We start from the raw sequence: 16,579 nt of genomic DNA on the forward strand, positions 1-16,579 counted from the left end.
AGAAACCTGGGACAGACCCTGGCTCTTGGTAGGCGGCGTCTGACGGGCCGGTTGGGGTTAGTGGAAATTACAAAAATTGATAACATATACTGGGGGATTCTTAATAAATAGCACTTTGACTTTGACTTAAACTATAACTATTAAAAAAACAAATCAAATTCTTGACACACTGCAGTTTCACTGATGTGTTGGAACAATCTGAGAATCAACGGCTTAAAAGTACAAAAAAAAAGAAATGTTGTGAGTCGCATCGGTATGAACACATGCTATGCACCTTAGCTAACTAAGTGACGATGTTAGCGCCATGTTACAGGTTGAGGAGTAGTTAGAGGGGACTTACCATCGCCCTCAGGGGGGACGTGAGTCTCCATGGTGGGTGTGGGCTTGGAGCCATCGTCTGGGTTGAGGGTGAGAAAGAAACGGAAAGAGACTACCATTATTGAGGTTAATACAATCTACTCTCCAGAACTGTTGAATGGTTGGGATTTGCACATGGCCCGGCCAAGACAGATAGAAAAACAGACAGAGAAGAGACAGATTGAATAACAGAAGAACAGTCACCCACACCTCGGTCACACATCAACAAATCAACTCCTCACACTGACACTCTTAACATGATCAAGCTGCACATTTAGCACACTCCATCACCATCACACCGTGAAGCACACACGCACACATGCTTACATACACTCACAGGAGGAGACCCTCTCCACTCATTGCATGAGTGCAGTGCAGGTGTAGCAACTATCTGACCTCTGAACAATTGAAGGAGTGTGAACTTCATTATTCTTGATTGTCAAAATAGGACGTGCCAAGGTTCGGTCCGTCATTCGTTTGGTTGGTCAACCCGAAACGCTGGTCCGCTAATCTCAAAGAGTAGCCAGACAGTGCTGACATGTGGCAGTGATACCGATGGTCTCCTGAGGACTTTGGTGATGGTCTGATCATTATTCTGGCTCCATCGTCACATCAAAAATCACCCTCAACTCACGCGTTGGTCCATGATTGTCCCCCATTCCTCTATCGCCAAAATGTATCTATTTGTAGATCATGGCTCCATTTGTACAGTAGACATATACAATAATTTAGGCTTCATCCACCCATCTTCATCCGCTTATCCTGGGTCGTGTGGGGGGCAGCATCTCCAGCAGGGCACCCAAAACTTCCCTTTCCCGAGCCACATTAACCAGCTCCGACTGGGGGATCTCGAGGCGTTCCAGGCCAGGGTGGATATATAATCCCTCCACCTAGTCCTGGGTCTCCCCGAAGCCTCCTACCAGCTGAAGTGCCTGGATCACCTCCCTAGGGAGGCGCCCAGGGCCATCCATACCAGATGCCTAAACCACGTCAGCTGGCTCCTTTCACGCAAAAGAGCTTTCCAAGCTTTTCTCAGCTGCCCTTACTAAATATGTACAGCTGCATGCAGTATGCATACAACGTTGACCCTCTTGCTTGTATGTGCAAGGGATTGTGGGTCAGAATAGCCAGAAAACATGCTGGCTTTTCCGACTGCAAAATTTGACCGGATGCAGTAGGACCTCCTGGTGTTTTTGGCATACTGCCTTTGACATACTTTGCATGGGGACATAATCCATATTTCTCTGTAGTAGTAGTAGTATATCAGGTAAACTTCCAGGTTTGTTCCTCGCACATGCAGCATCGGATCAATATTGACTCTTAAAGAAAGCATCATCAAGTGTTCTAAAATAATATAGTGTCTAAAGTGATAGTGTTACATGTGAACTATATAACTTAATAACCACATAGTGTATAGTCACTTGCATTATTAAAGATTACTGTATCATCATATTATGACTATTCATCAAAATGAAACTAGAGGAAAACTCCGTTTCTTTGCTCACCGGCTGAATAAAATGTCAGGGCCATATTTCAAAGGTCCCATGGCATTCACTTTATGAGTTTTTTTTTTAACATTAATATGAGTTCCCCCAGCCTGCCTATGGCCCCCAGTGGCTAGAAATGCTGATAGGGGTAAACCGAGCCCTGGGTCTCCTGCTCTGCCGTTGAGAAATGAAAGCTCATATGGGCCGATCTGGAATCTGCCCCTTATTGACTTTAGACCCGTTTTTTGTTGGTTAGTGGCTCAATCACTTCCTGCTGCCTCAAGATAGCAATACGCCAAGAATTCAGCTGAACACACCTCCCTGTAACACCAGCACGCCCATGGGCGCAAAGATGGGTGCAGGTGCGTTTGCTATTTAAACGACAACTGCGTCGGTCTTAAAATAGCAAAGACACTTGCGCTTTGCCAGATGCAGGATAGGGCCCTCAGACTCTTTCTTTTATCGTCAGTTTTCTTAAACGCTGAAGGCCTTTTAAGGAAAAAAACAGTATTTGTTAAGTATGTAGAATTTTCAAACTATAGAGTACTCTTCATAAATGTGCTCCTTTTGGCAACCAAACTGTTTTACAATATATTATGAAGTGATATTTGGTGCTCTTAATCTTTTACTCCAAATATGCATCACTGGAATCTCATATTGATAAAAAATGATGTGGTTACAAACCACAGTGAACAGCATAATCTCACTGTCCTAACATTTTTCACAGTTGTAATACTGTTTGATAAAGAAAATACCTACATTAAAGCAGTATTTAAATACATTCCTTTCTATGCTCGGTTACAAGTTACTATCCTTTTTCCCCCAGAACAGTCTAAATAAAATAGTCCAACTTGTTTAAGAAAGTGATAAAGTTGTAATGGCTCTTACTGTATAGAAAGCTGTGATTTCAGCTCCCTAGAATACTCACCCATGTGCAGTTTTGTAGCTTCTGGAACAATCCTTAGGAAATAATTTGATCAAAAGCAAACCACAGACAACTGGAGTCATTCTACAAAACACTAAAGTAAATCCTTTAATCAGATGGCTTGACAGCAAACCGAAAGACTCGAGGTCAACCTGATCTGATCTGGTCAAACTGTGAATAAAATACAACAGTTACTACGTTGGTCTCAAACAAATGCAAACCTGGGTCAAACACTAGTCAAAAAGGTGCACCAGTATTTCATTTCTTCTTTTTTTTTTACACTTTCTGAACTTTCTAAATGTAAAGGCACTGATGATACGGAGCATGGTAAAACAAATTCTGTAACTTACAGTATTTGTCAGTTACTGTTAGATTCAGGTCTGGACTGTGGGGTACAAACTGGGAGGGGAAACAACAATTAATGCAAACATCGACTACAAACCCTTCCCTCGACTCTTACCTCCACAACAGCCCTCTACTCTATATTGCATGTACCGGGGCTGGGAATCAACTTAAGTTTTATAATAAAGGAACCCTGAGAGACGGCCCAAGCGATATTTACTGAATAGCGAGTATATCCACTTTTAAAGTACCGAAAGTACAAGTACTCAAAATGGGTCAGAATAATGCATATTATATCCCTGGATTATAGTTATTGATGCATTAATGTGTCCATCACTTTATTGTAGAAGCTGCAAATAGTGGGGCTGAGTTTTTATGTAAATCTATTATAAAAATACATCTTAAATGAATTTGTTGATTCTATTTGGTACTAGGCATCTGAATCTGCAAAGTAACTACTGTAGTAACTAAGGGTATCAAATAAATGTAGCGGAGGATAAATATAAAGTAGCATTGAATGGGTGTGAAGTACCGCAAAATTGTACTTAAATTCAGTACTCCAGTAATGTATTTAGTTACTTTCACTGGTTTTACTTAAACACTTTAATAACTTTGATGAAACTAGAGGAAAAAACTGTAGAACTACTAGTCCTTTGTTATCATTTTGGCATATTTTATAGTTTCAGCAGATGCAATATTTACAAAGACATAGCTGGAGCAAAACCAGTGATGGTTTTGTAGTGTACAGTAGTGTCACTGATGCATTTACTGAAGGAATACCTGAGGATTAGTTAGGCTGTAGCATCTGTGTCTAAGGCGTTATATATATATATATATATATATATATATACTCTATTTATTCTTTAAATATAAAGATTAAAGACCACTTTAGTTCAAATCCCCTTAAAATTACAAGTGAAACATCAGCCGTGTACCTCTGTGCCCTGCACAAATACGGACTTTGCACAGATCAGATGGAACAGAATCAAGTTAAAAGACATTTTGCTCTCTTTCTGCCGCTTTCATACAAATACAAACTTTCACATGCATGCACACACAAACTTCCAGCAGACCTCAACTCACCTTTTCGACCAGAGTTCGGTGGCCCAGGCGGTCTATCGGTTACTGACCCTGTGGGAAAAAAAAAAAACATAACGTGTACAAAGACTACACAGCAGCAACTGCTCCTGGGAAACATTTAGAGAATTGGATTCCAAAATGCTGTTAATCCATCCTAGAAATGTAAAGTATCCACCTTACCGCAAATAAGTTATGTTGCAAGAGCTTGAGTCACTTAATAACTATCTTATGATTTGGGAGTCAATGTGATTGTTCCAACTTAACACAGGCCAGCAGAAAAAAACACCAGTCCAACCCAACGACGTCTCGACTTGGAATTAGACGAGGGCATTTATCAATGATTTGATGAGTAACATTCTGTTAGTACTGATAAAAGGCACACATTAAAACATTAGGTCTGTTGCATTATCTTCATTCTGACCAATGCAAATCTGAGTTATCTGCACCATCTGTGAAAAAATGTCCAAATAATTGTAAAAAAGTTGTATGTTTCCAGATATCATGCTTGTTTCGTCCATGCAGATAGTTGTTTTCATGCATGGATGCACGGAGAAAAAGAGCAAAATTAGTGCAACCGATTACAGTAACAAGGCAAGGGTGAGAAATTTTAAAGGGAAAGCAACTGGAAGGGAATTTACTACCTGACAATCCACTTGTCCCAGCATGAGTTTCCAAAAATTCACGGAAGTTTCCTGCAAATGTATGTGAGATGATTGATTTGGGTCGTTGTGTACATGGGCGTCTGAGCATGTCAGTGATGGTTATTGGTTGTCATGTGAGAGGGAAGGAGAGTTGGGCATGTTCGACTGTAGCAGCTCTATACAGTTTCAGTTTTATAGTGCCCAGATTCTGGACCCAGTATCTTACATACCTTTGCAAGAAACAAAGAAGATATTGGATCTTATGCAGGACAGAAAGGAGACAGGTAGAGATTGAGTTGTGCCATAAACTGCATTTCAGCTTTCATTACATTACATGTCATTTAGCTGACGCTTTTATCCAAAGCGACTTACAATTGCTATATATATATATATATATATATATATATATATATATATATGTTGCACGCCTCTGGAGTAACCAGGGGTTAAGTGTCTTGCTCAGGGACACATTGGTTGATGTATCGCAGTGGGAATTGAACCCAAAGGCATGTGTCACATCCACTACACCATCACCACCACATTTCATTTCATTGAGAGTTTATTTAAACCCTACTGAGTGCTGGAAATTTCACAGTTGTAGAAGTTCAGATCTCACAGCACACCAAATCTCGCTTGTTCTTAATTTCTGCATGAGATACATGTAAGATTCCCCCTTGGAGAAGTTTTTATTGATTATTCTGCTGATTTTCTGCTAGATAGTCTATATTACAAGTAGTGAAAAACAGCCATCACAACTTAACAGAGCCCAAAGCGTTGTCCCCAGAGTGGTCAATTTGTCTTTCTGCGCAATGCTCATTTTCTATCATAGGTACACTACCGGTCAAAAGTTTGGGGTTACTTACAAATTTCCATGCCACTCCATTATAGACAGAATACCAGCTGATCTGAGTGGGTGGCTGATCTTTAGTGCAATATCTACATTACCCATTATCAGCAACCATTCACCCAATGTTCCAGAGGCACATTCTGTTTACTAATCTGATATCATTTTAAAAACTAACTGAGAAACACTGGAGAATCCTTTTGCAATTATGTAAGCACATAATGTAATTTGAAAACTGCTGACCGGGTTAAAAAACAATGCAACTGACCTCAGCTGGTATTCTGTCTACAATGGAGTGCAATGGAAATTTCTAAGTGACCCCAAACTTTTGACCGGTAGTGTATATCAAAGAAAAGAAAAAGGAACTTGAACCAGAATGCATTTTTGCTTGAAAAATTACTGAAGCAATTAATAAAGGATCAAAATAGTTGGCAGTTACGTTCTTTCGATCAACTAATAGATCAATTTATGGGAAGCCAGTGTCTTAATGGGCTCTTGATGGGCAATTTAAAAAAAAAAACTGATTTTAACAAAACAAGTTGCGTTTAATTTTTGAACCAAAATAATTGAATTTTAATATAATCGCTGCAATCAGTGGATTGATTTACAGAGCCACAAAGTAGTGAGTAAATCGGTTTGAAACTTTGGCATATATTTAATTCAAGTCTGGTGCCTACATTTTTTCCACTGACCTATACATAATGGATGCACATTGCTGGAATAAGGTCTAAAATCCAGCGCAGACGTCCTTCCGCTAGTGCTGACTTGTGCTGATGAGATTGGTCTGGCAATGCGAGACTAACCGGTCGCAAGCCATCGTAACAGTGGTGACCTCTGAAGGAAAGGAGAGCTGCAGAATCCAACATGGAAGAAGCTATCATTATCCTTGCTCTGCTGAACTTTAATCTGTACAAGCAGCATGCTCCAGTCAGAAGATGGTACAACGAACTGTGTTAACTTGCTGTCCAGTTAGCAACAGAGACCGCAAGTAGTTACTCTGCCATGAAGCCTCCAGCGCCATCTTTTTCAAGTGGACACACAACAGAATTTGCTGTGCCACTTTCTGGTGTGACAGTACACTTAGACACACCAGATAGATTTAGAAAATCATGAACGAGCTGCCTGGCTGTTTTCCCCTAATACCAGAACACAGCGGAGTCCTGTTGTGCACAGAAGAGTCATTCTCTAGATGAATTGTTTTGTCACAAAAAAGAAGCTTTATCTACAGAAACACAACAATTGTAATAAAAAAGATAACTTGACTCTGAACTTCTGCTATGCCTTAGTGTAGTATGCATTCATAAAATGGCATAAGCGGCGCAGTTTTCTTGTTGAATATGGATATGTAACCATGATCCATTTGTTAAATGTACTGATTCTAGCCAAAGTAATGAAACTCAGCAGGTGCCAAGGAGAACCATACAGGTGATTAGTGGCAAACGTGGGAAATACAGAGAAAAGAGAAGGCAGAAAATATTGTGGCAGAGAGAGTACGATAAGGAAATTGAGAGAGGAAAAGACCGAGAGAGAGCGGGAAGCCTCTTGCCGTATGTTGAGCAGCTTCAGAGGGGCATGCGACCGCTCTCACCACTCTCTCCACACAAAATTTGCACCATATGCTCTAGTGGCTGTGCCATTATCTGTCTGTATTATCTTCTGAGGGAGAATGATGGTGATTATCATAAAGTGTTCCCATCCAAGATGAGTGTGCAGAGCCGTGCTCCCTCTCTCCTCTGAGAGCAGTTAGTTGAGGGGGAGGGAGGGCTGGGAGGCCCCTGGATGTATGGCCATTAGCCTTCTCGTTGACCTTGCACCTGCTCTACGCCTCATGACATGTAGTACACATGTGCCCAAAGTATGGCGAGACAGAGCCTCTTTAACTGTAACCCAAAGGCTGTGTTCACTCTTTATCTTCATCAGCAAAGTCATTTATTTCAGATGTAGGGTCAGTTCACTGACAATTTACTCAATTTAAGTTCTACCGTGAATGTACTATATACTTTCTTCTTCAATCTTCTCTTTGATAAGAAAATAAAGGCTATGAATCAAATGTTCTTGTGATTGTTTTTGAAGAATGAAAAAAAAGTCCAACTCCTGAAGTTACAGAGAGTTATTTGGCTCAAACCCCAGAGACTTCCAAGCACTCTTGGCTCCAAGATCCTACAAATGCTCCATCTCCGCCCTAATAAAGAATTGTCGGGAAACATTCAACCCATCTACTGGAGCTTTAGTCATACAACCTGTTAAACATTACTCTGAAGTTGAGCTGCCCTGGTTGCACAAATAACTAAGACTCTAATCACTAATGTGCACAGAACTAAAAGCAGGACAGATGCGGGCTGTGTTGCAAGCCTTGTACGGGACAAACGTTTTAGGATTCTTTGGAAAAACTCCGGGCGTTTCATTCACAGGTTGCCAGAATGGTTCCCCCCGCCGCCCCCAGTACCTGAACACACCGGGGTCCTGTTGTGCACAGAGGAGCCACTCACTGGCTTGCCGTCACTGGTGACACACCAGCAGTAACCTGTCAAAGTATGGCACTGGACCTGCAGAGACAAAAAGGTAAACACACAAATAGCTTTGTAATGTACAATTGTTGTTAGGGGAAATACATTAAAGCGGAAGAGTACAATCAAATGTTTCTGTCTGCGACGTGAAACTGATCTCTTGGAGGATGTGAATAGGGCTGGGTATTATTGTTCAAAGTTTTCGATTACCTGTACAGATACTAATATTGGGATTTTGATACCGGTTCCAGCTCCGACTAGGGGAGCCTCTGTGTAACGTAGTGTTTTTCCTGTGGTTCTTTTCGACGTGTACTGTTAAACAGCCAATCAGCAGCTTTGTTAGATCTTGGTAGAAGCGTGCTACATGCTTATTGGCTCACTGACGCTGAAGAGATTTAATCCTTGGGTATTGCCATTTGGTATTGAATGACGAGGCATTTGTCAATACTCAATACTAAGGAGGCAATTCAGTCGGTGCCTTAAAAGTATCTAATTCTCTACCCAGCCCTAGATGGGAAGGAGATGGTTCACAACAACTTGAGAGAAAGCGAAAGTAAGAGCAGAGTGAAAAGCATGAAGAGGAAAAATATATGTGGAGTAGCAAGACAGACCTGTGCAAATGTTCCATCCTCGTTGCATTCTGGGATAAACATGGTGTCCTGAGGTCTCCTGCCTTGCTCCAGGGCCTGGTTCCTCTCAACGCGACACTTGGACTGACCTGCATCTGTAACAAATGGACAGGACAGCCTGCTCTCAGACACTGTGTACAAACCTCCAGCACTGGTGCTGTTGTATTCTTTTTTCTTTTTTTTACTGAAGTCGTGTGTTTTTTGTCCTCAACATTCTGTTAACACCTGGGAGCTGAACACTACAACCACAGTTTACTACTGGTGGCCACAAAAGCGCCATCTGACATTTAAGTGCATCGCTTTAGGGTACCTTTTTAAAGAGATGTACAGTAAGAAGAGCATTATTCACTTTCTGCACTTTTTTGTATTCTGTCATTTATGTTCTGTATTTCCAACCAAATCCAAGGGTAACTTTGTTTTTTTTCCAACCTGTTTTTGAGTGACTCTTTAGAACAAGAATCTTTAGCATTGGTCAAGTTTTAAGCGAGAATGCTATGACCAGCAGCAAGGGCTGCAATGTAATGCAAATTAGCATTTTCAACTTTGACCACTAAAAGCGCTGTTTCTGCCACTGACAGGCTCATATTGGTATTGTAGGGAAAGGATCCCTACAGAGAGAGAGCTTTTTTTGAAAGGGTAAAATCATCTTTGTTTTTTGCTAAACCCACCAGACTCAATTTAAATAAACAACACTTTTAGTGTGTATAGAGCCAACGTATTTTCACATGTAAATTGGGAAACTTAGTGTTTGTTTTAACCACAACTAGAAGCTGTGATGGTTGGGAAAGTGGAATGACAAACCAAAATGGTTCTCATAGGTTTTATTTTGTGTCTGTTGACTTTGAACAGAGTGTATTTTGCAATGATAAAATTACTGTTTATTTACATTGAGTTTGGTGGTTTGGCGATAGCGATGTTTTTATGCAAAAAAAAAAGGAACTTATTCTTTAACAGAAAGTCTATCTCTGTGGGAATCCGTAATGTTGTCAGACACTTGGAACAATGATCTGAGCAAGTCAAACAAGCACTTTTGTGGATGTAAATTGAAGGTGCACATTTGCCCTAGAATTTAGAAGAATTGTAGCATGTTTCACGGCTGCCGACTGGACCGATGTCAAAGATGGTTAAAAAAACTGAAGTTACCCTTTAAATGCATTGCTTAACTTGTGTTGTCTTCCCGTCAACCATGAAAAAACAAAGCGTTTTTTTCAACATTATTGTCACTTTTTCAAAGTTGTGGGTGCTTTTTTTGATGTTTTTGGTGTTTTTCCACAAAGGTTTTGGATATTTTTAATGTTTAATGACTTTTTTTAAAACTGAAAACGGGTCAATTTGACCCAAGGACAACATGAGGGTTAAGGCCACCTTTTTGATAGATGCACAGTGAGAAGAGCATTATTCTTTCACTTTTTGCACTGTTTTTGGTTCAGTCAGAAAAAGATTCAGAGCATGAGTTTTATTTCCAACCTTAAGGCTATTTTTCTTTCGTGATGACGAGCAGTTTTTAAGCACAGGGCAAGCTGCAACCAATTCTTACAAACATTTTGCACGGCGGATGCATTAAGCCCAGACAAGTCAAAGACTTTTTATTACGCTGTTCCATTGATGCTAAAACAACACATTTCTCGACGCTGACCAGTACCAGTGCCAGAGGCGGGCGTTGAGCACCACATTGTTAGCACTGAGGAGTGATATTTTGAAATGTCAGTGGAAACTGAGCCTGTGTTCCTGCAGCTCTGATGAGCCAGACCTTGCTCTCAGAGGACACAGATGGATGTAGCGGAAAGGTCAGACACTGAAGTGGGCTCCACAACCGCTGGTCACTGGTTCAAAAAAATCCCGTCAGCACCTACTGTTTTTATTGCACTCCTACAGAGTCCAGCTTCATGTTCAACTGTTCGTGTGTACACATTTGCACCGGGGAGCTGACCACTGCGACCGCAGTTCTCCACTTTTGGCAAACATTCTCCACTGGAGAAATACAAGTTTAATAAAACTTGTCTCTGGACCTGAAAGGAGACAGACATGTTGTCTCCTCCCGAGTCAAAGGCCGACGGAGCCAGAACTGGGTGATGAAGTCACAGAGAAGGACAGACACGGTTGCATGAATTTATTAACGTGGACTTGGACAAAGAGTACATTTCACGTTAGAAACCAGTCTCATTAGACATTGGACAAGCGAAAACAGTACAATGTCCCACTGAAGACCCCAACAAATCATTGGAACAGGTCTGATTTGTGGAGATGTTAGCAGTTTGTTGCTCTTGTATTTCCATGAGCTTGTCTGTGCTTGTTAGTTGTGACAGGGCAGCAAAGTATGCACATCCAAAGGTTTGTTTCTTTGTTGTATTTATGTTGAAATAGATATCCTGACGGAAACGAACATTACTTTCTCCTCGTCATGTAATGAGCTGATATGTGTTGATTCTACCCGGGTTGTAAATAATACACACACCGGCCCGCCTGTTGCAGTGGTGGAATGTAACTGTACTCAAGTACTGTACTTAAGTACAAATGTGAGGTACTTGTACTTTACATGAGTATTTTATTTTCATGCCATTCTCAACTATTTCTTCAGAGAGAAATATTGTACTTTTTACTCCACTAGATTCCTCTGACAGCTACCTGACAGCTATTTAGTTACCTTATACATTAGGATTTGTGTACACAGAACACATGTAGTTTATGAAATACAGTGTTTTGTTATAAACTAACACCAACACCCAACAATATAAAGATCAATATATCCAGCTGGATGGATTCGCTGATTGCTTTAACTTTTATACTTTAAGTACATTTTCCTGATGATACTTACACACTCCTACTTAAGTAACATTTTCAAAGCATAACTTTACTTTTACAGAGTATTTCTTTACAGAGTGGTATTAGTACTTTTACCTAAGTACAGGATCTGAATACTTCTTCCACCACTGGCCTGTTGTAATAACAATAGCTGTGGGTGTGTGTGTGGGTGTGTGCAATACAGCCCTGCAACGTTTGTCCAGCACTCCTTTCTTTGGCACACAGCTGATATTATGAAACAAAACCGTATTACCATACAGAGGGAACAAATCCACTCCAAAAATGGATTTGGTTGGGAAGGCTGTTTTCCTAATAAAAAAAAAAAAAAAACCTTGACTCTAGACCTATCAATCTCTGCTGCTGTTGAGTGGCTGGCATACAGACACCGAGGAGCTGTGTGATTCCGGTCTGTAAAAACGTACACGCTTACAGAGAGGCAGAACATGAAAGACATTCTTCTGTACAGTTGCACTTTTCCCCCCCCCCCGTACTCCCTGGTGGCCTCAACATCTCAACAGGAGAGCGCTGTATTCTTTAGCTTTCTACGTTTACAATATACTCTTAGACGGGAGATCAGGTTACAATTAGGTATAAAATTATTTCAGCATTTTTGGCGTCGGTTTTTGGCAAAACAGAACAATCTGCAATCTCCTCATAATCCCTCCCTCTTTGTAGTACTGTTGGTCAAATTCCGGTGTGTTTAGTGTCCTCACCTTTGAGCTCCAGGTCTCTGGCCTCAGATGTGGATGTTGGTGCTGGAGCCACCGGCAGCTGATCGATTTTCACCCAGTTTTTACCTGAAACACAAAAACGTCACGCAAAGCTCTGTGGAGTCACGTCATGGTTAAAGCATACTAAAGATAAATACTTTAGCCCATTAACTCCATGTGGCTTTGATACTTTACAGTACTGTTGCTTTTGTTGTATCAAAAATGAAAAATCTGAAGTTGGACTGCACTTCACTGGAAGTTGTTTTATTCCTGCACAGATGTTTTGGACGTCCTCAGCATGCTAACTGGCAATCATATTGTATATGTTATATGTTTTTAGGCCGATATCCTGCAGAACCTTCCCAGACACCCTGGAGGCAGGAGCGAGCAATATGGCAATATATGTATTTATATATACCATGTAGCTATCCCTTTAATATCTGTGGATGTATTAGACCATGTGGAAAAATGTTGCAAATCAGTGTGCAGGACTGCATTAATGTGAATATTGGATTTTTATACAGTTCATTAATCAATGTGATGATGGATTAACCAAAACCACCCGTTCCTTGTCTGGTTATTTAGTCAAATTGTTTCTCATATACTGCAGCTGTAAGCACAGACTGTTGAGTAAACCCTCGTCGGTGCATTCATGGAAACTCCAGTAACTTCCAGCGCCAGCTGCTGACAAGAATTGTGAAGGAATAAGTAGCTTGTAACTATTATTCCATCGATCTGTTGCTTATTTCCTCAGTTAATGGATTAGTTGTTTGCTCAGAAGTAAAAAAATGTGGATCAGTGTTTCCCAAAACCCAAGAAGACCTCCTCAATGTCTTGTTTTGTTCACAACTCAACAATATTACTGTCACAGACAAGTGAAGAACCTCGAACGTATTCACATTTAAGAAGCTGGAATCAGAGAATTTAGTCTTTTTTTCAAACCGATTAATTGATTATCAAAACAGTTGACGATGCTTATAATAGTTTACAGCTAATCGATTAATCTTTGCAGCTCTAGAAATGGGTCAACATGCAAACATCCACTTGATGAAAGGGTTTAGTTTCTTGCGTTAAAAAGTGTCAGAAGGCTCAAAAGAGTTCCCTTGATTGCACCCTGACAGATTTCTTCATTGCAAAAAAGAAAGGTTTTGAGTCTCTTCAAGAACACAGAGTGTAACCAGAGTTGAGGTCTCACCTCGACACCGGCCGCGGTGTGCCAGTGTCAGGGTTTTGTCTTTGCAGCGCGCCCTCTGCAGTTCACAGCCGGTCTCATAGCTCCGGCCGTCCGAGCCGCACACTGGCTTCCCCTGCGTCCGCGGGCAGATGACCCCGCAGTGACTGTCTCTGTCCCCAATCAGCCACTGCAATCAAAACAACAGATGCAAACTCAGATTATTGAGCTTTGTTCTCAATTCTTGCAAAGTCGGTTTCTTCTTGGCTCCTTTCCCTTCTTTCTAGTATCACTGTGTTGGAACAAAGGCTGCATTCAGCTGGATCGGAGTTTACGCCAAACTAACGTACAAATCGGTCTCATTTTGCTCCAAACATTTCTTTGTTTCTCAAACACTTGATGGCTGCTGCCTTTCTTAGTTTGGGCTACTGTAAAGAGGGTGTGAGCACCTCTGCACTGAAGCTCAGCCTAGAGACTAATTTATCTAATCGATGTTGGGCTGAAGACAAGTCAAACCTTGATTGCATTCCAAATGAGCCGAACCACATTGGGAGCAATGGGAATCCTTCTCCCTCTTTACTCATGATCTATTAGTGAGTCTACTCCACTGTTGGACGATGGCCTTCTCTCTGACAGCAGTAATGGTTCTTGGCTTTGCAGCTGCTTCAAAATATTTAAATATATTTAGGGTCTAAAGGATGTCAGGCGAGCCCAAACTTTGCCAAATAGATTGAGTTGTGGGTCTGTGAGGGGAGAGAGTAGGTGTGCATTGAGCAGCCCCAGAATTCTCTGCTGCTCAGCAGCGTACCTGAGCCAGCTCTCGTTACAACATTTTTTGGAGAAAAAAAACACTCTTGATAAGATCTTCAATACCTCATAAGTGATGATCAAACTTTGTGGCTGCTCAAACACCACTGATTTCTAAAATCAGGCTATTGCCAAGTAGGAAACTGGATGTGAAAACCTTTCTCAAATGCATTTTTAACCCAAAGTCTCTTAAGCTTAATCACCAGAGTGCTGGTTGGAGCTCTAAAATCTGACACATGGGATCTCATTTAGGGCAGGTATGGAGGGAAGAAGGTGGTGGAAAATGACACGCGGCCAGAAACCCCCCAAAAAAAGGTACAGTTTCCATCCTTCACTTGCCAACTCCTATCAGACGATCTTTTCAAAACGATCCGCAGGAGAAGTGCATGTGCGGAGCTTGCATGTATACAAGCACAATTTAATTCTCCCCCTGCCGCCTTGACTCCAAAAGAATTTCAAACTATTTTGAATAACAGCACAATTGTTGCTTGGAGACCGATTTTCACCATACATATTAAGAGCAATGCGGCAGACCTGAACAAAGCGTGGATGGTAACAAAGCCAAACCACTGATGTCATGAATGAGCTGGTGTACAACTGGATCCCACATACACATGAATCACCAGGAGCTTTCATCTAACATGCACTAAAAAGATTAACTGCATGGCAGTGTGTTTTTCATCCTAGCCTTTGCTATCCTATTATTATTATTAATATTATTATTATTATTATGATAAAGAAGTCAGGCTGCTCCAGAATCTGTCACAGCCATCCTCTCTAAATTATTAGCTTCTCCACCCATTCTGCCCCGCTAGACTGCCAATAAAATCATACTTTAAGTAACCGCCTCCGACACCTTTTTCCTGGCCAATTTGACTTTCATAGATCAGTGGACACTCACACTAATCTCATACAATCTGCTCTTACACCAGCGGACTGTTTTACTTTTACTGTATGTTGCACATTATAAATTAGCAAAACTATTTTGTTATTTTAAACAAAAGGCACGGCAAAAAAAATGAAATAAATAAAAGCACCCTACAGCCATAGTAGACACAGCAGTTTGAACTGAAGGCTAAGGTATAATGGTTACCATGTCCACCATGTTAGTTTAGCGTGTTAGCATGCTAACATTTGCTAATTAAACTAAATTTACAGCTGAGGGTGAAGGGAATGCAGTTATTTTGGCAGGTGTTTGGTATTGGACGAATTCAGATTTTGACCTGCTGTTTAAGGCATCACCAAACTTATAATTCATCTTGAGAAGGACACAGATGACATTACCAAATTTCATTGCATCTCATCCAATTACTGTTGAGCTATTTCACTCGAAGCCACAAACGTGAACCTCGGGGTGGCGTAGATCAGGCAAAATCATCCTCCTGGGAATATGTCTCTACAAAGGTTTGTGCCAATCCGTCCTGTAGCTTTTGAGATATTTTAGTGGGCCGACAGACTGACCATCCCTCGAGCCTCTCAGCACACTCCTGCTACTTACATTTTATAATCTTTGTCATATTCTGGCTACTATCTCTCTCTCTCTCTCTCTCTCTCTCTCTCTCTCTCTCTCTCTCACCGGAGGTTAAACTTGTTAGAGCACAAATTGTGGTGAAGAAAATGAGACACAGGTCAGAAAATAATCCATTTACAATCTTTTGTGGGTTTTTTACTTCACTGATACCAGAGTAGCTGCCAGCACTGACAGTTATTACGGTCATAAACATTCATTTTAAATACACGCAATTTCATTAAAGGAAAAAAAAAAACAGAGTTCCAAATTCATCAAGTGAAAAATCTGTCCAATGCAAATGAACTGGTTTGGATCATTTTCATCATATTAGTGAAGCGAATGGCCTTTTCCTGGCATGTTTAATACTGAAGCAAATTTCACCCCACAGGCCAGATTTACAGAAACACAACATTAGGAAGTAGGGCCGAGCAAGTTATCAATATTCTATCGCTATATGAGACTATATATCGTGTTAGATTTTGGATATCATAATATGGTAATCCAGGTCTTTTCCTAGTTTTAAAGACTACATTACAGTAAAGTGATGCAGTTTTATGAACTTACCAGAGTGTTACCAGACTGTTCCAGCTGTTCGATTATTTACCTTTAGCCACTTTACACATTAAGGATGATTATTTATCTAAAATGTCATTGTGAGAATATTAAGTGAAAGCACCAATTGTCAACACTACAATATCGCTGCAATATCTATATATAGAATATTGCGATATTTGATTTTCTCCGTATCGCCCAGCCCTATTACTAGG

At 40.7% G+C, this 16,579-nt stretch overlaps 1 protein-coding gene across 1 annotated transcript in view; it reads right to left on the reverse strand.

The window, feature by feature from the left end:
• Window positions 1-15,407, reverse strand: part of LOC116677190 (SPARC-related modular calcium-binding protein 1-like) — a gene marked incomplete at its 3' end in the record, with an annotated part of 38,907 nt that extends 23,500 nt beyond the window's left edge. The window contains 8 exon segments of the mRNA XM_032507839.1: window positions 341-430; window positions 4,195-4,242; window positions 4,833-4,883; window positions 8,123-8,222; window positions 8,795-8,907; window positions 12,328-12,411; window positions 13,520-13,778; window positions 15,396-15,407. Coding sequence (XP_032363730.1) covers window positions 341-430; window positions 4,195-4,242; window positions 4,833-4,883; window positions 8,123-8,222; window positions 8,795-8,907; window positions 12,328-12,411; window positions 13,520-13,778; window positions 15,396-15,407 — 757 coding nt within the window.
• Between the last annotated feature and the right edge of the window lie 1,172 nt (window positions 15,408-16,579).

This window comes from Etheostoma spectabile, unplaced genomic scaffold (assembly GCF_008692095.1).
Source record: "Etheostoma spectabile isolate EspeVRDwgs_2016 unplaced genomic scaffold, UIUC_Espe_1.0 scaffold00004529, whole genome shotgun sequence".
Classification (NCBI taxonomy): Eukaryota; Metazoa; Chordata; class Actinopteri; order Perciformes; family Percidae; genus Etheostoma; species Etheostoma spectabile.